Below are 21,232 nucleotides of genomic sequence, written 5' to 3'. Positions count from 1 at the left end.
ATTGCCATCCCACCGCCGCCTCTCCTATTCCCCGGCTGCATAGTTTTAGACCTTAGTGCCTGTAGTTTGCCAAGTGATGAACCATCACCTTTTCCCCCCGGGACCTTTGGGGCCCTTTAACCACACCCGCCCTACACGGGCGGACCCGTGTCCTTGGGGTTCCGCTTACGCCCCCCCCCCCTCACGGGGGTTCGGAGGTTGGCGGACATTCCCTGCCGGGCCCTGTTCCCCGGAGGTCTGCCGGATTTGCTGGGGGGGGTACGGGCAATTGTCGGACCCGGAATAAGCCAGGGCGCGCCATGAGTTTCCTGGCGGCCCCTTCTTGGGGGAAGTACGTTCCCGGGCCCGGAGGGCGGCCCCGCCGCCGCCCCCGGTCGACGCCGGGGCCAGGCCGAAGGGGTGCGAGCTGTGCGGCCGGGACTGGATCGGCCTGACGTACCACCACCTCATCCCGCGCATGGTCCACGCCAAGGCCGTCAAGCGCGGCTGGCGCCGCGAGGACGAGCTCAACAACGTCGCCTGGCTGTGCCGCCTGTGCCACTCCTTTGTGCACCGGTTCGCCGGCCACGAGGACCTCGCGCGGCACTACCACACCGTCGAGCTCTTGCTGGCGCAGGAAGAGGTCGTAAGGTTCGCGCAGTACGCTAGCCGGGTGAGGTGGAAGGGGAGATAGAGGCGCCTCGTCTGGAAGGAGTCCAATAAGACTGCATGGGTTCTTGATGCGAGCCGGCGTCCAAAGGTACACAAATCAGCCAAGCTCGCCCATTCTGTGCATTGACAGGTTTCAGTACCGAGAGTTGGTCTCGGCAGGTAGGCACGCTGAAAAATAACTCAATATCTAATACCATGCCAGCATGGGTACATTTTACACCACTCCGTTGTGGACCGTTGATTGCTGAGTTCCATCCCTTTTCTTCTCCCATTTCTGCCTGTGTGGAAATATCTCACCTCATCACTACTTTTACGCACAAGAGCAACGCATAGGAGGGCAAATGTATCAGTGTGTAAGAACACTTCTAGAAACACCACACAGCACTCAATCACCTCGACGGCAGACGGTTAATCCCGCGCCGCTTGCGGTGATATCTTGAACTTGTCACTATCGAGAGCATATGTAAGTAGGGGGAGATGATCAAAACAGCGTAGCTTATATTCATCTGCAATAAAATGAAAAAGAAGGCGCGTATAAGTGAGTGTGCTAGAGGCACTTGATACAACTAGTACCAGGAGCTTGAAACAAGTAAAGGTCTCGGGACAATAGCCAAAGAGAAATTCCCCAAACCTCCTAGAGGGCCATGTTTCTGATATTTCGAATCGGAGCCGGCCTGCAGCCGTGCCCTCGGGGGCTATAGGCTGTACCTGACTTTGACGCAGCCGTAATCTCGTTCCCCGCCGCAAGTGTGCGTATCCTGATCCGGCTGCTAAAATTTGGCTTTGGGAACCGGCACGGGGTCCGGCACTTCAACCTTGTAGAGGACATCCGCGTTGGACGCGTGAAGGAAGATTCCGAGCAATATCGAAACGAAGCCCCCCACGATGACCGTCTCCGTGCTCACCTCGATCACCGTAATCTCCAAGAATTCCCGGGCCGCTTCCACGTCACCGATCACGGTCACGTTGCCCTGAGCAGCCAGCTCGGCTGTGTTTGATGCAGAGGACCCTCTTTGTGACGTCCTTGAAGATTGACGACAGCTGCTCGCGGAACTACTTGCTCAGAGCCATCTCGATCTTTCCCCAGTCCTTTTTATATATATATATATATATCTTCAAGCCCTCGTCCGCCTCGACGACATAACGGGTGTGGGGTGTACCGCCGGCGACGAAGATGTGCTGTCTGAGACCCGCGGATCGTATCAGCTATCGGTATATCGGCTCTTTGACCTCGTGCGGCAGCCGGAAGAAGGCGGATTGATCCTGGCGGCGGGCCGAGGCGCGGAAGCGGCCAGCGTCCGGATATTTGGGCCCAGTTGTCGGTTCGGGGATCGTAGGAGAAGCCGGCTCGGCCGCGGTCGTGAGAACGACGGGGGCAAACCGATGTCCGCCCCCCCCCCCATGTTTGTTGTTGGTTCTGCTTCGCTGCGCCCCGTCCCCCCCCCGCGCAAACGCATGTTTATAGCAACCAACTGGCTTTGGCCTCTCCCAACGGCCGCCCCCAAGACTCAACTTGGGCCGGGAGTCGTTTTCGCTCCATGTAGTGACGTACGACTGCGCCCAAGTCAACCAGGGTTGTTGTGAAATTGCCAGTCATGCATAGGTTTCGTTGGAACCGATCTACACCTGCTAACGACTTGCATATGGTACGAGGCCAGTGGGATATCGTAGTACAAACATCTCAAAAAAACAATTAGAGAGCGAGCGATATGTGCAACCCGGGTGATTTTGAAAATAACACCCCCCGCCCCCCCTTATCTTCTCCCTTTTTTTCCTGTATCGTCCAATCCTTGTCTGAACGCCGTGCCCATATGATATAATGAGAAGAAATGATAGAAGAAAGTACAGGCCGTGTGGCTGCCATGTTGGAAAGCAAAGTTCGAAAAATCGAAATCAAAAGGGTATATCCGTTCCTTTCGTCGTCGTCCCGTTTCCTCCGTCGGCGGCGGCGGAACACTCTCGTTCCTCACCGGCTCCTCTCGCGCTTTCGCTCCCACGCCTTTTCCACGTCCCCGACGATGTCCGACTCCTCGATCTCGATCCGCGGCGGGGTCATCCTTGACGACGAGGCCAGTGGCGGACTGCTCGGCCCAATACTGTCCTGGCTGCCCCTTTTCGTATGCCCCAGCAGCGCTTCCCTGTCGCCGCGGTCATGCACGTCGTCCTCGTCCATCTCAGGCACCGCGACCAGTACATGGGAGCTGCCCCAGCTAGGCACGCGGTCAACGCTCTCTCGCGTGACGACCTTGCCGTTCGTTACGTATCCGCTGCCGACATAGCTGTCGCTGCGGCTGAGGTTGTCGCTGCCGGGGCTGGTGACCCATCCAAACTCTCTGGTCATGGCACGCTCGACCAAGTATCTGTCGAATTGTGTGTCACGCTCGTTGTTGTACTGCAAAGGCGTGCGCTGAATGGGGCTCGGATCGGGCCGTTGTTGCTGCGCTGCTTGCTGCATTTGTTCCTGGGCCTGGGGGCCGGCCATGCTCTTGATGGACGACGTGGAGATACGGCGGAGGGAGCGGTCACCGAGGCTGAGGCCGCCGATGGAGAGGCGGCCGTTGTAGGCTGCCTCGCCTTCGAGGTCGTTGAAGCCGTAGGGCTTGTGGTTGACAGGGTAGTGGTAGTCATCGAACTTGGTGAGCCGGCGGTAGGTTTGGATGGAGTAGATACCGGGGATGATGATGAGAGCGCTGTAGACTGTTAATTATACTCTCCGCGAGAAGAGCCACGGGAGATCCGATGACTTACAGGAGGAAGCAGTCCAAGCCGAGTCCAACCATCGAGTAGTGACTGTCCTTCCTTTGCAAAAAGACGACAATATCCAGGGCCAGAGTCGCCAGGGAGCAGACGATCTTCAGGACGTGGGTAAATAGCATGGTCCATGGTGTCAAGGTCTCGGCGGCGAGCTTGGATACTTCGTACACGGTGGAGATGAGGCAAATGAGGGAGAAGGCGATGTTGACGGATTCCCATCTACACAACCGGATCAGCGCCCGTACCTTGTCGACAGGCAAACACAGGCCTATACTTACACGACCTCGACAAGTGGGAACATGCCCTTTGTTTGCTCTTCCGTCTCCCAGTTCTTCAGGGTGTCGGACAGGCGCCACGAAAACAGGCCGATGTCGACGAGGAGGACAAGCAGCTGTAGGATCCAAAGGGGAACAAGCAAAGCCATGCGCCATCTGGCCCGGTCGAACTGGGCTTGTTGGCGGTGCAGAACCATGTTAGGATCGATGATGGAAGGATGATTTTCCTGCGAGGGTCGGTGATTCTAACCGTTGATGCTGTTTGAGGCTGAGAGGGATGAGAGTTCTGGACACAAGGCGACCCTCGGGAGTTATAAGCAGAAGGAGTCTAAGACAGACAAACAAAACATTGACGGCAGGGGGCGTTTAGTCGCAGCTAGGCCCAACAATTGCGGGGAGTGAGGCTATGAGGCAATCCTGGCCTGTCAGAACTGTATTGGGCGAAAGTGATTGCAATTGCTATATATAAAACCATACCCAGGCAGCCGGGACGGCGAACTGAGTCTGTAAAAAGATCTCCCTCGCGGCTAGGCTGCAGCATACCACCAAGCCCCCGTGCCTTAATTGCCGCCCAGTCTTGCCCCCAGGCGGGTTGGCTGGGCTGGGGTACTCGAGAATCGCTCTGTCGATTGTTCAAAAGCGGTGAGTCTAATGAGCAGCCACAATTGTGTCATTGGGCAGACACCACCATATTATCGCAACAAATGCCCCCGTCAGCCGAGCCCAGCGCACATGGAGGACGTGATGAAGCCCGGGAAGGAGCGGGCTGAAGGAGTGGCGGGAACAACGGGACACTTTTTCTAGCCAACGGCTGATAGTTGGGGAGCGTGGTCAACAAGCTAGGGGTCTCAGATAATGGAGGAAATTAACATATCTCGTCAGTTATCCCACCAACGCCAGGGCGGCTCCCTTTAGTCACCTTTGACGGAATGGCGTGCACTTTCGCCGAACAACGGAATGCTGTCCGGACTACTGATATGGGTCGGATGGCATTTGCGGCTGAGATCTGGGCGTGCAGCACCAGTTCGACAGCCAAACGGCTGGGGTCATCGTTTCTCCAGAGTAGTTAATAAACGCGGGCTTTGGCAGCGCTGCAAAGGAACGCAACTGTCAGACAAACGTCTGCGCAAACCCCACAGCTTGCGCAATGTGCGGCTCTCTGGCCGGGTGGAGGGTCGATCATGTCGGGGATTGACTGTAGCAAGCCTGGTCATCTCGCCAGGCGCTTGTCTTCTTCCTTCAGGATCTGTTGTCGGATGGGGTTGAGACGCGCTTGTGGTGGCTGCGCAAAGCAGAACGAATCAAAAGGCGGTCCACCTGTGAATATCCACTGGTCCGAAAGCCATTTCGAAATTATGCCACCTGGCGGCATAGGCAGCCAAATTGTCTGTGTCTATGGGTGCCAGCCTGAATGTTGTGACCGACCCCTTGGAAGACGGCACGCAAGTGGAGGGAGAGGGGTGGGCTCCGCGGTAAGTCGGCTGGGTTTTGTTGGTCTGTTTGATGATGTGTTGTGGTTTCTTTGGTTCCCAGGTTTCTCTGGGAACAACACGGCATACTCAGCAGGGCTGGCATGGGTGGATGAGGACGTCGGATCCGGTCCAGTTGGAACTAATTTGAGAATCTCACCGCTGACGCCAGGGACCAGAGACGACTGTCTGTCTGGTCTTGCATGCGGCATCGTGGCTATGACCGATCAAGGCTGCATGCGTCTACAACTGGACGAAGGGGAAGTTGCGCGACTTTTCATTTCGACAGTGTGCTGCTGGGTGGGTGATGGTCGGAAGTGTGAGATGTTGTCGTGATGTTAGAGTAGTTGCCAACGATCGGCTACGACGAGCTTAATTGAGGTTGAACTCGGCTGCAGACAGCGACCACATAATACGAAACGAGTACCCATTCATTGGAACAGCCTGCAGTGGTTATGACATGGCATTGAACAGGGAAGGTAGAGAGAGACCACTGCTGTTGGCTGTGGGTGTTTGTAGCAACTAGGTTGCCAGCTGGTGTGCATAAAGGCAAGTGCATAGCAAGTGATTCCGCTATGCATAGACCTACCTCGACAAGTACTGCATATATACATAGTTATTTGGCAAGGGTATCTAGATATCCGTACCAGGACGGAACTTCTCGGACCGTTTGTACCTGTCAAAGATACCAGATGAGTGCACAGTACGAATTGAACAGTATGCTGGGCTAATCACAGTATGGAAGTGGTGGTGGGGCGGCTTCTCCTCGCTGCGTCTGTGCCTTTCCATGCCATGCCATTGTATCCGTAGAGTAGACCAAGGTTTTTCAGTGCTGTCCTCGACGAGGTTCCAGGCTTTGTTGTCGGGGCACGAGTGATAGCTAACTACCTGTGGAGGGCTCTCCGTATAATAGAAATAATAAATCTTTTGCTCAGCCTTGGATAAAGTGGGATAAGCATCATGTGTCCCTTATTGCTGTTCAAATACCAATGACTCAGCACTGTAGGACGGGACGGAGAAGTCTCTCCTCTCTCTGTTGCACCATTGACCTGCGTTACCTACTTTCTAGTTATCCATCTGTCAGGCCAACCGTAATCACGGTCAACTCGCCAGCAGTAGGTGTCATCGTTACTTGGCTTCCGTCGGGACGACCCAGGTGATCGGATTGTGTACCATCCACTGGTCGTGAGAGTTTAGCCTCAACACCATCGAAACATCAGCCCAAACTCTATTGAACCACGTCCGATTGACACCTCTTGGCGAAATCCAAATTTTCGGTGTGGAGCGCTTCAAACGGAAAAACAAACCTAAGATGTATCCTTACATGGTATGTATGTCCCGGCTAGCGACTGGCAGGCTATGTGTGGGTTTCAACATGGGCAGCGTGTCGACCTCGTAGACGCTGGAAAATTGAGAATCCCGTGGAGGACTCGGGCCCCGACCACAGGCCAGCTGCATGACCGGGGAGGGGCCCCGGCTACCAAGCGGAGCTGTTGCAAAACAAGATATTTGGGGCTCGCTTCGGAATATGAAGCGTGGCTGAGCGAACAGATAATGACCCAAACCAAAGACTCAGCTGTGCCCCCTGCCTGGGGTAAAACTTGGCACGTTTAAGCTTACAAGCACATTCTTGTCAGTCTCTCTCAGCCGGTCAGAAAAGAGCGACTGACGCTCCTCCCTCCCTCCCCCTTCTCTTTCGGTAAGGCTTCGATGGTCGTCGTCTGTCGTTTTGCATCACCGAGATGGTTGACACATTGAATGATTTGCATTGTGTTCAATGCGCACCTCACCGCACCCTTGGCAAATGATGGAAGTGTGAATGACTTTCTCGAGAGGTGGGGAAAAAGAGGCTAGTTAGCGGCCAAGCAACTGAATGCATGCCAACTGCCTGTCGAGGTATATTCAGAATTATCTGCCACAATGGGCGATGCTATCACCCAAATCCACTGATTCTGGTCCCATATCAAAAAAAGGTGGATGAAAAAAAAGCCAAATCGTTTTAATTGATTTGTCGTGCCTAGAGTTGCCCTGTAATAACCCAATCCCCGCTACTGCCACCAGATTATGGGCTTATGGGCATTTATAGTGTTGCGTAAATGTGTTTGCGGGTCTTGAATCTGCCCGCCGAGTCCTCCATCCCAGCATCTTCCGGTGGTCTCGTTCTCTACATCGAAAGAAAAAAAAAAGTATCGTTGTTTTTTGTCGTTTAGAGACCGGCGTCCTTGTTGGCCTGGTAGACACTGGCAGCGTTGAAGGGAATGATGTCGCCGTTGGCGTTCGTCATGGCGGCGTCCTCGGTCGCGACGGAGTTGGCAAGCTGACGCTTGGCCATCACTGATTGCAATACGTTAGTATACTCTCCTCTCTCTCTCTCTCTCTCTACTCCTCTGCTACTGGATGGCAACATACTGTCGGCGGGAGCGGCAGCAACAAAGGCGGCAGCAACGGCAAGCAGGGTGAAGATAGAGTACTGCATTTTGGCGGTGGAAAAGAAGACTTTGGCTTTGGAGATCGAAACGAGTGGTCGGCCGGCGACAAGCGAATAAGTTGTACAAGAAGAGAAAGTTGTTGGTGAAAGATTTAAAGTTGGGTTAGTGAGTGTTAGCAAGAAGGAAACGGAACAAGAGGAAGGAGATGCAGCTATTTGTATATCATCTATAAGCCCACGTAGACACCCTGGTGGGGGTGGCTGGACATCAGACGGCACTCTGTGCCGAGCATCCCCATCGACACCATACATCGTAATGACACGCTGTAGGGGAGGTCGCATCGATGTTGCAATGGACGGCGTTCCATAGCCGCTCTCAGGGCTGCCATCCAAATCTTCGACCGGGAGTCAACTACGAGGCCGTGCTTTCCGTGACAGCATTTGGGATCAGCGGCTCGGACGACCTCATGCCCGGTTCCATCCCTGGCTGATGGCGCGGCCGCAGCCTCTATGCCCTGGCCAATCTTGGAGAGCCAGAGTGGCAGCGATAGGCAATCTGTCTCGACAGGATACACGACGAGTCAGTACACATGTAGAGGAAGAAGCAAGGGTCCTCCCGGCGTGTCATCTACAATAACAGGAACCAGGCCAGGACATTCGACGGTAGAGTTAAGGAATCCATGGACCCAGGGCTGGCCCGCTCCCCGTCCTCTTCTCTGGCCCTTTCCCCAGCACCCCAGGTCCAGCTTGTCCCGTCTTGGCGCCGGTTTTTCTTTCAAGCCCACGCCAGGGAAGTGGACTGGAGATCGGCATCTGAGAGAGGTTTATGGCGGAAACGGTAAAAGGCTCCAGAGGGCGATGTGGACGGCTGAAACTGGGCTGTGACGGAGGAGCCTCGCAACGCTCTGGAGCAGAGTCCCACTAGCCTAATGGCGAGTACCGCGTCGCAGGTGGCAGAGAAGCTGATTCTCCGCCACTTTACTCGATGACCCCTGCTACCAAGGCTGGGAGGGCCGGAGATCACACAGGCGAATGTTCGCTTTCAGCAAGTTCCGGTAGCAAAAGCAGCAGGGGGGGACAGCTCGAACACGCCGTCTGGACCCCAGATCCTGTTTGGCTTCAATGCCAAGTTTTCACCCCGGCGTACCTTATTCTAAAGCTCCAGCCTGGAAGGGGGGTTGCCTGTGGACTGAGTGGGTTGTGGAAGTCGAGACTCCTCAGAAGGTGGGTAGACTGGTTCCGGGCGGCTCCTCTCAGTCCTCTCTGGTGCAGGAAGATGGGATGAGAGGCGTTCGGACCAGTGTTACTGGTGTTCAGGGGGGTGTTTCGAAACTGCCCATCCTTGCAGCCAGCAACAACGTCAGCAGCTTTGCCATGGGAAATTCATTTGAGCGAACCGTGTGTATTTTTAGCATTTTACATATGTCTCTGTACACGTGACAAGACTTAAGTCCCGTGCGCTGATGACTAAGTGGCTCAGCTCTCCTTAGCCTCCCCAACCTAATAACCTAGCCACATTACGCTCACGTTCGTCCCGAGGAGCCCGAATCGCGGGGTCCGTTATCTGGAAGTGGGGTTCGGTTGTCGATCCCCGTCTATCGATGTAAGCCCCTCCCCCCAAGCTCCCTGAGGTAGAGCTACCTTACATCGCCTCACCTTGAGAGACCTGTTTCTGCCTCCTCTCTCTCCAACCATCCCAACGTTTTCGTTCGCCTACGCATCGTCTGTCTGCGTTGCCAGCCCCCGATCGACTCTGCGGAACGCTCTAGAGCTCTGCCCGTTCGCTCGTTGCGGTCACGCCACCTCGCCGCCACCCCCCGCCCTTCGCTTGTGCTTTCGCATTCAAAACGAGCTCATGGCTTCCGTGGAGCATTGCCTCTACTGCTTCGAGGCTCTCGCCTCGCACCTCGAGAAGCGGCCCGGCCTCTCCCTCAAGGAGATCCAGCGGTCATGGCCCGAGTACGCAAAGACCCTCGGTGACGGCAAGGATGGCAGCAAGAAGCTCCTCCCGGCACTCCAGCGTCTGGCCGAACCTGCGAGCGACTCGGCATCGGCCTCCTCCAGCTCCACCGTTTCGCTGACCGCCGAGACTCCCGCGACATCCACCGACTCCCTCCCGGACGGCGGCGACGATGACGAGGACGGCAACGCTTCCATCACCGAGTCCCCGCTCTTCGTCACCTGGAACACCATCTCCCCACGCTCGGGCCACCGCTCGCTGCGGGGTTGCATCGGCACCTTTGAGGCGCAGGACCTTGAGGACGGCTTGTCGAGCTACGCACTCACCTCGGCGCTGCACGACACGCGCTTCCCGCCCGTCGAGGCGTCAGAGCTGCCCTCGCTCGAGGTGGCTGTGACGCTGCTCACCGACTTTGAGGACGCCGAAGACGCCATGGACTGGATCATCGGCGTGCACGGCCTTCGCATCAGCTTTATGTACCACGGCAAGCGGTACGGCGCGACGTACCTCCCGGACGTCGCCGTCGAGCAGGAGTGGACCAAAGAGGAGACGCTCGTAAGCCTGATGCGCAAGGCCGGGTGGATGGGCAGCAAGAGCAAGTGGCGCGACGTCGAGCTCAAGGTCGTGCGGTATCAGGGCAAGAAGGAGTCTTTGGAGTATGGCGAGTACAAGAAATGGGCCGACTGGGTCAAGAAGAACAAGGTCAAGTCCGGCTGAGTGCCGCCCTTATGAAGGATGAATATTGGCGTTGGGTTTGTTTGCAACTACTCTTGGGGGTAGAGGGGCTTTTTGTCTTTCTTTTCTTCTTTTTCTTCCTCTTAGGGAATCGCGAGCTAGGCGACAGGCTACACGGGGATAGAAGGCTCTGATCTTAGGATAGACAGGAGGACGCCTTTGTGTTAATACAGACTCAGTCCCAGCTCCGCCGTTGGTGAATAGGGATTGCCGTGCCGTGGAAAACAATGTTTCTTAAAACTTGAGACATGCGAAACCTTTCGATGGACTGCGGCCAGCGGTGCCATAATGGCGGCATCCCATCCTTCGGGCTTGCCAGACATCAACCAATAAGACCACCGGGGGATTCCGCTACCAGATTCATTGCAGAGTCTTCAGTCGACGTTTAAAGTGATTCAGCTCAAGAAAGCCGGCGGTGGGCACAAAACAGACAAGTAGTTGGCCGGCGATATGGGACGACTCGGTCTTCGGCAACATGTCAGCTTTGCTGCAACGAACTCGGATCACGGAATGATTACCGTGTATAAAAGCTTTATGGGCGTACCGGCGTCAATCGATGTGGCCAACTTTTACAAGCCTGCCATCACTAAGCACCCGTCTCATCGGCGCCTCGGTCACCAAATGAATATGCCAATCATCGAACAAGCACTCAGCGAATACACCGGTCATTTTCGCCATTGGAACCAAGTATTGAATATGAATCATGAACGGACTGTCAGATCACCTTTTCAAGGCTCCATCCACCTACGCATGGCCAAGAGATAGACGTAGACCTCGCGATCGTCGCGGTAGTATACTTAAGACTTGGAATAGGGGCCAGCGCCCCGCGGCTACACCATCTAAACTTTCTAGGGTGGCCTTCGAAGTAGATCCTTTCGCAGAAAGACACTCCATAGAGACGTCTTGCTTCGTGGCGTAAGCTAATACATCTTGTGGGAGCGCATCGAGTCCGCCAGAGAGACCAGCGGCCACTACAACCAACGTCGTTCCGTCTTTGGCATCTGTAACATACATGTTGAACTGCGATAAGCACCGAGGTTGGCGAGATGCGCCCTCACAGAAGAGTCTTAAGGGGGAGGCAACGCAAATAGCAAAGAGGCGAAGGGTTTGGGGGTTTGGGAGGTGCGATGGAGAAGGTTTGGAGACTGCCTCCCTCCTTGACCGAATCCGCTTGAACTAGAAAGCCAATCCTCCAGGCCGAATTGAATGGCAATGCCCAGCAGGTGCCAGAAAAGGGCAGTCAAGGGCGGTCAGTGTTTGATAAGTTGCTCTTGCACGCGCATCCACAGGCCCAGAGGCTGGCCATTCCAAGAAAGGCCCAACTTCCCCGACGAGTCCATGTGTCACTGGGTTGTTCCGACGATACCTATCCGTAATAGCAAAGTAAAGCTGCAAGGCGGCCCATCCTAAGATAGCACAGGTACACATTGATAGTCTAACACAGTCGGAACCTATCCGTACCACCAGTGGCTCTTCAAGTGCTCTCCCAGAAACACGAAGCAATGGGCACAGATCATCTTTCCGAGCCTTAAATAGCTTGCCTGGCCGTTCTGCGGACGCGGAGCCTCGAAATACCCGATGGGGCACAGAAGTTTGCAGCACCGCCCAGTGAGCAAGCTGGCATCTTTTGCTGCGGGTGTCCAAGACGCACAGTGTGTGTGAGTCCGGTATCCAGGCTTTGCAAGAACTCACCATGCCACCCGCAAGTTGTATCTTGTGGAGCAGAGCGCAAGGGGCATCATCAGGGAATGTGCACTGGTCAATGGAGGCACTTCCTTGGACCAGAGCCGATTTGCGAGACCGATATGGTTCACATTACATAGATATGTTTGGAAATTTTATTGAGATCATAAGTTCGTAATCGTAAAGAAAAACCCATACGCAATGCGTTTCTCACATGGGGGCATGTGTATGCTCCAGAAGTCCCCAGAATTGCCGCTCAAGTAACACCGTACGCCTGGACAACCCAATCATATTCCCAGAGGAGACCTGCTCTAGTACAGCGTACGCGGCGATCGACCAGCCCAGACCTAGTATCTCGTCCTGCTCCGGCTGCTCCGGTAGACGTTGGAAGGCGGCACGGGGGACGAGCTTATCCTCCTCTTGTCGTAGACGACGGGCTGCGAGTAGCGGACCTCGTTGATCTCGTACGCAGAGGGGTGGTGGTGCCGCGAGCGTGACGTCTCGTGGTGGTACCGGTGCTGGTGGCGTCTCCGGTGGCGGGCGGCGGGCGATCGGCCGCGGTGCCGGCGGTCGTCATAGATGTCCTTCTCGGCCCAGTCGTCGGGGCGGCTCCACATACCGCAAGACTTGACGATCCACAGGAGCAGGAAAAAGCCGGCAATTGAGCCGAGGACGATGCCGGCGATGGCGCCGCCGCTGAGCTCGTTGTCGGACGCACCATCCTCCGTCGTCTCGGGGGTTGCAGTAACGGTGGTGACGACCTGGCGGGCGAGGAGGTCTCGGAGGGGCTGTGCGAGGGTCCGCGTGGGGTGGAGGGCCGCGGCGGCGCCGGCGAGAGAATCGGAGACTGACGACAATGGCGCCATTACGTGGTCGTACGTGTGTGCGTGTGTGGTTTGTTTGTGAGTGTGTATGTGGGGGGCGATATATTTGTGTAAGTGTTTGCCCGGTAGTGTGTGAAGGAGGTTTGGCACCCGCGGGGAGATAGATGGAAGACGAGATGACAGCTCACGATCCTCCTCGGAACGGGGATGGGGGAGAAATACGAAATGCTAGCTGTGCGAGGGTCCGCGTGGGGTGGAGGGCCGCGGCGGCGCCGGCGAGAGAATCGGAGACTGACGACAATGGCGCCATTACGTGGTCGTACGTGTGTGCGTGTGTGGTTTGTTTGTGAGTGTGTATGTGGGGGGCGATATATTTGTGTAAGTGTTTGCCCGGTAGTGTGTGAAGGAGGTTTGGCACCCGCGGGGAGATAGATGGAAGACGAGATGACAGCTCACGATCCTCCTCGGAACGGGGATGGGGGAGAGATACGAATGCTATATAGTATCAGGTTAATGACAGTCGAATGACGACAACCCAAGTCTAATGCAACGCTCCCGGAGCAGAGGAACTACGATATTTTTCATGGATGCAGCTGCCAAGAGTCGTTCTCGAAAACCCGCCCTCGTCGAGTACTGTATTGATGGGGTTGGGAGGGGCCTGCGTGCAAGTCATGGCTGCGTGACGGTATGGATGTGACGCGCAGGGGCAGGGATACCATGCAGAACCAGTGATCCGAGTCTGCCACGAGCGAGTTGAGTAGCCGAGTGGGATTTGTGGAAAGGGTGTGAGTGGGCATCAATAGCCAGATAGTTGGACAGATCCCCCTCATTACAAGGTAGATCTTGGATCTAAGTGTGCATGCAATATAGTGTGCGGCCGCCTTGGTATATAGAGGTTTAAGCCGATTTGGACCTAGGTGTTGACTCTCTCTCTCCATGTCGATGCCTTGCTCGTTTTAATGTATTTTATCTATATAAATCTATTTTATCCAAGCAGGGAAAGTCATTCGGGTCTTTGCAACGGGCCCCATCCCGGCGACGAGTTAGTTGTCCCGCCGAGGGAGACGTTGACAATGTTTCGGGAGAGGTGAAGCGAACCGTTTGTTCGTCTAAATCGACAGACCAATGGCCTATTGTGGCCCGATAATGGGACATCAACTGGCCGGGGCGCCTACTTGCGGATCCTCGCCCCAACTTGGAGCAGGCCAGGCGAGAAACAAAGAACTGGAATTGCGACATGGTGAAATCAGAGCGCATTATGGAGGGAAGACCAACCATCACGTCTACGTCATTGGCTGATTCGGGGGTTGGTGGAAGGGTAGGACTCCAAACCAAGCGGGACGGAACCCCGGCGCCGCCGCCATTGGTCGGTCTTCCGGAGTGGGTCCTCCCATTATTATCTGAGATTCGGAAGGAAGGAGGCCCCCACTTGCACCGGCACTGCGCACTTTCCATTTCCATTTCCAGGCAGGGCATTATTCGCATTGGGAAAAGAAAGAGGAAAAAAAAAGTGATTATCCGTAGGAGGGGGTGTTTAGATTTCTTAGCTTGCTTACTAACACCCCCGAGTGCCTAGTGAATAGGAAGGCGCCCCCCCCCCCCCCCGGCCCCCCGCTCTCCCTTTGGGTACCACGCACCGGCCGGGGATTAACTAGCGTTTGCTTCTCCCTGCCTACTGGTGTGAGACACCACCACCCCTAGACACTATCGCCGGCCGCTGATCATCCAACAATTGTCATCAATTGCCGACGTGCGGGCGGCTCGACGTCGCGCTTGTTGTTCTGCCACGGCGCTCGGCGACCGGTTGCTTGCTCTCCCCGGTCGCATTAAGACATTCAACTTGCTGCAGGAGTCTAGTTTGCGAGAAGGCTGCCCCGACTTTCCTCCATTATGCAACAATGCGCTTCTCGGTCCTGGCGAGTCATGCTTTTCAGCGAATGATTCTTCCACCAAGCTCACCGAGCTCACCGAATCGGCATTTGCCGAACACATGGCCAGCCGGGCCCTGTCCCGTGTGTCTTTGAAAGGGGCCGGGTCTCGAAATAGCTCATGGCGGGGATACGACTTTCAGCTTTCAGCTAGCTATAGCGACAGTCTTCCAGAATTGCAATCTCCCCACGTAGCCCCAAGTTGCAATTTATCCTCGCATAGTGGTGGTGGTGGCGGCGGGCCATGTGAATATACACGACTGACGATCTGTGGAAGCATCCAAAAAAGACGGAGAGGGCCCCATGGCAGGCACGACGTGCTCAAACAAGACTCACGTGGCCGCTTGTATCGAATTAGCCACAGGCCGGCCATTAGTCTTGCTTCTAGAACACGACGGCCCGCAGCCCGGGTCTGCCGAAAGTTCATGGCGGCGGGGCCCGTCGGAGATAGACGACGAGGGGTCCCCTTCGGCAGGCCTGTGCCGACATGGGTCGGTCGTCCTCGCGGCGCGTGCGGTTGCCGGTAAAATGCCAGTGATTTAAGCCTATTTTGGAAGGTACTGCCACCACTGCCACAGATAAAATAATCATATTCCATCACCCTAACTCTAGGTAACCCAGACCCTAACCACTAACCCTATGTATCTCCTATAGCTACGTAGGCTTTTAAAGATATGTAGGGTTAGTGGTTAGGGTCTTGGTTAGGGTCTGGGTTACCTAGAGTTAGGGTGATAGAATATGGTATGTCTAGCTCCTATGTGGTAATCCTTCTAGATTGGGGTAGACACTGGCCGCCGACCAAAAGTGCACTGGCATTTTACCGGCAACCGCGCGTGCGAGATTGCGTTCAAAGTGCAAGACGCACGCGGTCTGTAAGAAAAGAAAAATCACAGTGTCACGGCATATGGGGAGGGGACGGTCTCTTAGAACATCGCATATATGGTCGTGCGAAAGATGCTTATTATTCCTCACAGCCGGCGCGAAAAAGGCGCCTCGATGGCCTTGTATCATCTTTCCATCGTGTCCCGAGTCATTCCACGAGTTCCGCATCTGCATATCGTGTCGAACCTAGACGCTCGAACTGGTTTTATCGTCCCCGGGAATAGGTCAAGCCGAGCGGAGGGCAGCGCGACCGTCATGCTTCTTCAAGCAAGCCAACGGCTCCGGTATAAGCTGTCGCCTCTCGAGAGGCTGTCTGTCAATTGCCGAGCCGACCACGATTTTGACATCTCCGGCTATCGAAACGGGCTCGTCCAGGGATAGGTCGAAACAGTCAAAGTTGCATCAATAGTTCACCGTAAGTATCGATGATGCGAGCCTCATAGCCCTTCACCGGACTCTCCCCCTCCAGGTGAAGTGCTTCTTCGGGTCAGCCGCCAGCGCCTTCATGGCCTCGACGTCCTCCGACTCTGAGCCATTCTCGATCGTCCCCGCCTCAACCGCCAACCTGGCGTACTTGGCCGCCATCTTGTTCTTGCCCAAGAGGTTGAAGTTGAGCGCCGCGGTGGTGTACGCCCCGGCCAGCTTGGCCTCCAGTCTCTCCTCCGCGTGCAGCTTCAGGAACCGCTCGACCGTGGCCGACGTCACCATCGCCGACACATCCGAGAGCAGCCTGTCGAGCTCCTCGATCTCGAGCAGCCGCGCGTCCGACGCCGCCGCTTGCTTCTTGGCCAGCCCGCACTGCGAGCACCCGCACTCGAAGCCCCACGCCCGCTTGGCGCGGTGCTGCCGCACCGAGCGGGTGGCGAGGGGGTCGAGGTAGGCGATGGTAAGCTCCTCGCCGGGCTTCACTGGCCGGACGACGGTGGTGCGGTGGCGCAGGTCCGCGCCGATGCGGAAGGCCACGTTGGGCCGGCAGTCGTGGTTGTACCGCGACACCTCGGGGTAGTTACCGTAGTGGTGGCCGTCGTCCTGCGCGCCGCCGCCGACGTCCATCTGGAACGAGTTGGTCGCCATGATATCGCTGACCTGGTGTCCGCCAAAGTGGCCCATCTGGCTCAGGAAGCCGGCCCGCGTCGCCGGCGGGAGAAAGCCCGCGACGGCGTCGAGGAGCGCGTGCCGGTCCGCCGCCGGGGTGCGTTCGATGAAGGCGCGGTGGGCAAGGAGGACGGGCGTCTTGAGCATGACGTTATCGCCTCTTGCGAGAGTCTTGTTGGCGATCATGCCCAGGCCTTTGCCCTCGACCTCCTTAATCTCGAACGGCGGTGCCCCCGACGACGGGTCCTCCTCGAGAGGCTGGCTCTGTAGGTTTTGCTCCAGGTCCCTCACTTTCTGGACGTTTTCCGGTGTCGAGATGATGACGATGCCGCGCCCGTCAGCGAAGCCGCGGTTGGCGTACAGGCAGTAGTTGCCCGCACACCCGTGCGGGCCTGTCCAGCCCACCGGCTCCGGTTCTGGGTCCGTCGTTCCGTTCGTTCGCCTCCGTTCTTGGTCCAAGTCCTTCTCTTCACCTTTCGTCTCTGCCGTCGTGAGGTCCCAGATCGAGCATTCCAACAGCGACTCGTCCAGCGGTGTCCATGGGCACGTTTGCGCCCAGCGCAATGGCGCTTGGGTCTCCGATGCAACCGCGTATGACGCGAGGGCTGCCGCTAAGGGGAGCAGTGCTGCTGCTGATGATGATAATACCATCCTGGCCTTTTCCGTCCACTTCCTGATGAATCGGCAAGACAAAGACGACGGTATCGGGAAGCTCTCGTGACAATGATTAGGTCTTCGTTTTCCATGGGTCGAGTGACGTGAACTTAAAATTAGAGTATCGCCCCAAACCCCATCAGCATGGGATGGAAGTTGATGCTCCTAAGAGAACCCCACCGGTTTCAGTAGCACTCCTGAAACCTGGAAGGGGTCAGGGGAAAAAATGTGCTTACTATGTATGTCGCCCTGTGGCTTGTCCTGGTCTCATGTACTCTTGGGACGTGGCAGCCGTTGGTTCACACAAACTCCCATCGGCAGTTCTTGTTTCCTCATGACGCATGTTGTTTGGCGAAGAGGTTGAACCGTGAACCGGGGGGTGCTGTTCGAATGGGCTTCAATGAGCAGTTTCCAGGCCGACAGCTTTTCGTCTTTCGAGTGCTCTGTGCAATGTTTCCAAAGACACCTGTTCCGTAAGTGTTGTGGGTATTTGTTTGTAAACAATGGTCGTGAGCTATAATCCCTGCAGCCTGGAAGTGTATATAGTCATCGTTTGCTCTTATTTGTAGCTCTAGTATGGGTGAAATGGATAAAGGTCGCGGCCAATCAACCTCGCAGTCAACATCCACTATTACGTCCCGAACGTGCATAGAGTACTTCGCCGCACGCCGGGAACTTTAGGGCAAACGGCGGTTGCCGGTGCAAGCTCTTTGCTGATCTCTCCCACCTTTTTCTTTTGTACAGCTCGTGGCCAACCAGAGACTGTACCCAAAAAAGCAAAAAACATACAACACCAGGTATTCGCTGATCGTCACCGACTCAACTACTAATCCGGCCCTCGTGAAGTCTTAGCTGTGAGAGCCTTGACTTCCTGTTTTCGACGACTTACATGTCCATCACTGGAAGGCAAAGCTCCCTTCGCAGCCCAACCTTACGGCATAAAGTAGGTAGGTCCTTACCAAAAACGGTATTCCTCTGGCTCCACCGTTTCAAACCTCGTTGCCATAACACATAGTGCTAAGATACGTGCACCCCTTACTATCCACCTCTTATCCTGATTTTAAGAAAAGAAAGAACATAGAAGAGATAAGGCGTAATTAATATATAGTAATTATAATTCTACATTTTATTACTAAAAATAAAAAACTAAGCAGGACGTTACTTTTTAATTACTTATATTATTTATTATTTAAAGCTACTTACTATTATAACCCCTATAAGCCTTATAGCACTAATATTTATTATTTAACGTACTAATATACACTATTTACTGCCTTTAATCTAGTTTAATTATATACTACGTAGTCTTTTGGATGTGGCTGCCTTAGTCCTAGCTCTCTCAATCCTATAAACTGACTTGTTTGATGCTTTAGCTATTAGCTGCTTGGTCTGTAGCGTTTTGCAGGCGTGTAGCCTTTATTATATTAGCGCCAAGGGTAGGCAGGCTGAGCGCTCTACTCCGTATGCAAGCACGCAAAAGGGGAAAGATTTAGTACGGAGGTTTATTACCTCAGGTTGAATTAATGCCTTATCACTGCGAGCCCTACCTTTGCACGTGACGCTTGGTTATTTTTGCTTGCACAAACCCAGTAGACAAGGTTCGGATTGGGACAGGACGCAGCACCCTTGCCATGCCCCACTGACTGAACTCCGTTTGGGCAAGCAACTTGCAAGCAACTTGCAAACCCCCCCCCCCCCCCCCCCCCCCTCCAACTCTTTACGCGTCGCCTTTCAAGACAATTCAACGCTAGCATCGACCCGACAGGCCATCATCAGGCTTAATATTCAAGATGCTCAGCGCTTTCAAAGGCGCATGTGGCCTGGGCAGTCACACGCGACTTCTACGCTTCAGAAGAGTTGCTTACGATGTCGGCGGTAAACGCCCCCTCTCCAAGGATTCCAAGAGTGCTCGACAAGCGCTCCTTCGCAAAATTTACGAGCCGTTTTCCAAGCTCGAGAAGGGCTCTCTAGAGTACGATGAGCTCGCCAAATCTGGCAAGGTCTGGGAAGATCATTTCCAGCCGTATGACAGTCAGCGAATGGGCTACAAGTCTCTTCAGCAAGTACGTAAATTATTGATGCATATGGTACCCATGTTACATGGCTATTACTGTGGATTTGTCTGTGCCACATGTACCGTTCGTACTAACAAAGCTCACTGCAGGACTACAAGGGTATGCTGGCTGAGATCGACGAACTACGGGAGCTTATGAAGCCCCGAATTCCCGAGCTTGCCAAGACTTTGGTGGCCGAATATGCACACCAATCTGTATCGATTGAGGACAACCCCCTGAAGATTGGAGACACCATTGCTGTGTTCGACCTTCTCACGAGCAAACTCTTCGCGCACGTCGATATTGCTTCCATTGCTGCTGAAGACCTTGCTCAGCTTGCTCTTCCGCAGCTCCGCTCCGATGGGGGGGACGAGTCTGTTGTGAACGAGTTAAAAAATCACATTGTTGCTTCTCAATGGATCGCCGAATCAGCCGCTGCTCGACTCGGCACAGCTGGAATGGATGAAGCCGAAATGAGACAACTGGCGGCAATGACTATCAAAGGTACAGAATCGGAGGCTATCTACGCCATGGCCTGGGGTGGGAGCGTTCCTCTCGGAGGATATCGCAAACTGCCCATTGCAGTCAGAAGCAATCCCCTTGAAGTCTTCCCGTATCCTGCGGAAGTCCCGGCTTGTGTCAACCGATTTTTCAACTGGCGCAATTCACAGCATCACAGCAAGGAAATCCACCCTCTTATCCTCGCATGCCAAATGACGGCGTACTTCGTTCACATTCATCCCTTTCCAGATGGAAACGGCCGGGTCAGCCGAATGCTGATGCACGACTACATGGTGCGCCAAGGCTACTTGCCAGTTGTCATGCAAAACCTCGAGCGACAGGACTATCTCCGCATGATCAAAGATGCGTGCAACGGCGACCCCAGAGAGCTTGTCATAACAGTCCTTTCGACCCAGCTAGACGAGCTACACACCTTTTACTGGCGGCAGCGCAACTGATGGAAGATAGAGCCTGACTTGACAGGTTTGGTTATCTGGACCATCACTATGGGGGGAAGGGCTGAATGAACAACTGCGGGAGGTGTCGATTGCCAATGACCATAGAATTAAGTTTACTGTAGCAGGTCAAATTTCATTTGCTTATGATGCATTTTGTATGGAATGCCTCGTGCAACGTGGTGCTTGATATGAACTCACGATAATATCCACTTCGTTGAACATGACACATAATGTGGCACTTGCCTAATCATTCTGGCTCGGACCCTCAACCGGGGATGGGGTGATTGTGTGATTGGAAAGCGAAAAGCGACATTGTGTTTGCAACAACCTGTGAACACTCAAATTCATTATCTTTAGTCACCCGTGCTGGAGGTCGCACTTCGATGTTTGCACTTAGGACAGTAGTCACTCGAACATTGTATTAGGCTCTTCCTCCTGCCTTACTTTTGCTGCTGGTCAACTCTCCTGTCTTCACTGGTTTCCGCCTCTTGAATTCGTACACCGTAACGTTGACGTTTTGCATCAATGTTGCTCGATACCTCTCAGATTATGTTGTGGTCCCCGACTCTGCTACCGTACAATGTATTTAGTGAACACCACGGTGTATATATTCAAGCTTGCTGGGAGACCCATCTTGCATTCAGCCGTGTCAAAAAAATTTCTCGTCTGACTTTGAGGCGACAATCGGTCGGCAAAAGAAAAAGCCGCGCTCAGTAAAGTTAACCTGAGGTGAGCAGTGCCTTAGGGATCTACAATATGTTAGGGAGATAGATGACCTAATACTACCTATATACCTTAATTTTAGCGTATAGGTACTTGAATTAACCACCGTAATTTGTGAGTGCGGCCTTTTTTCTTGTCGACCGCCTAATGATATACAT

At 54.5% G+C, this 21,232-nt stretch overlaps 7 protein-coding genes across 7 annotated transcripts; 3 read left to right on the top strand and 4 right to left on the bottom strand.

Moving 5' to 3' along the window:
- Positions 1-299: 299 nt before the first annotated feature.
- On the top strand, positions 300-673 carry GLRG_06728 (HNH endonuclease; the record flags this gene model as incomplete). The annotated part of the gene is made up of 2 exons (XM_008097582.1): positions 300-331; positions 391-673. 2 exons carry the CDS (start codon positions 300-302, stop codon positions 671-673), a joined length of 315 nt encoding a protein of 104 aa, XP_008095773.1.
- A 1,944-nt stretch (positions 674-2,617) lies between these two features.
- On the bottom strand, positions 2,618-3,877 carry GLRG_06727 (uncharacterized protein; the record flags this gene model as incomplete). The annotated part of the gene is made up of 3 exons (XM_008097581.1): positions 2,618-3,341; positions 3,400-3,624; positions 3,684-3,877. The coding sequence occupies 3 exons, from the start codon at positions 3,875-3,877 to the stop codon at positions 2,618-2,620; spliced, it is 1,143 nt and encodes a 380-aa protein (XP_008095772.1).
- Positions 3,878-7,355: 3,478 nt separating this feature from the next.
- Positions 7,356-7,625, bottom strand: GLRG_06726 (uncharacterized protein; the record flags this gene model as incomplete). Its single annotated transcript, XM_008097580.1, has 2 exons — positions 7,356-7,483; positions 7,559-7,625. 2 exons carry the CDS (start codon positions 7,623-7,625, stop codon positions 7,356-7,358), a joined length of 195 nt encoding a protein of 64 aa, XP_008095771.1.
- Positions 7,626-9,432: 1,807 nt separating this feature from the next.
- GLRG_06725 (uncharacterized protein) lies at positions 9,433-10,254 on the top strand (the record flags this gene model as incomplete). The annotated part of the gene is made up of 1 exon (XM_008097579.1): positions 9,433-10,254. The coding sequence occupies one exon, from the start codon at positions 9,433-9,435 to the stop codon at positions 10,252-10,254; it is 822 nt and encodes a 273-aa protein (XP_008095770.1).
- Positions 10,255-12,302: 2,048 nt separating this feature from the next.
- Positions 12,303-12,821, bottom strand: GLRG_06724 (uncharacterized protein; the record flags this gene model as incomplete). Its single annotated transcript, XM_008097578.1, has 1 exon — positions 12,303-12,821. One exon carries the CDS (start codon positions 12,819-12,821, stop codon positions 12,303-12,305), a length of 519 nt encoding a protein of 172 aa, XP_008095769.1.
- Positions 12,822-16,036: 3,215 nt separating this feature from the next.
- Positions 16,037-17,335, bottom strand: GLRG_06723 (uncharacterized protein; the record flags this gene model as incomplete). Its single annotated transcript, XM_008097577.1, has 1 exon — positions 16,037-17,335. One exon carries the CDS (start codon positions 17,333-17,335, stop codon positions 16,037-16,039), a length of 1,299 nt encoding a protein of 432 aa, XP_008095768.1.
- Positions 17,336-19,377: 2,042 nt separating this feature from the next.
- On the top strand, positions 19,378-20,351 carry GLRG_06722 (fic/DOC family protein; the record flags this gene model as incomplete). The annotated part of the gene is made up of 2 exons (XM_008097576.1): positions 19,378-19,401; positions 19,503-20,351. 2 exons carry the CDS (start codon positions 19,378-19,380, stop codon positions 20,349-20,351), a joined length of 873 nt encoding a protein of 290 aa, XP_008095767.1.
- Between the last annotated feature and the right edge of the window lie 881 nt (positions 20,352-21,232).

Source organism: Colletotrichum graminicola, assembly GCF_000149035.1.
Source record: "Colletotrichum graminicola M1.001 genomic scaffold supercont1.27, whole genome shotgun sequence".
Classification (NCBI taxonomy): Eukaryota; Fungi; Ascomycota; class Sordariomycetes; order Glomerellales; family Glomerellaceae; genus Colletotrichum; species Colletotrichum graminicola.
Note: the sequence above shows the minus strand (reverse complement) of the source record. Positions and strands in the feature narration are given on the sequence as shown.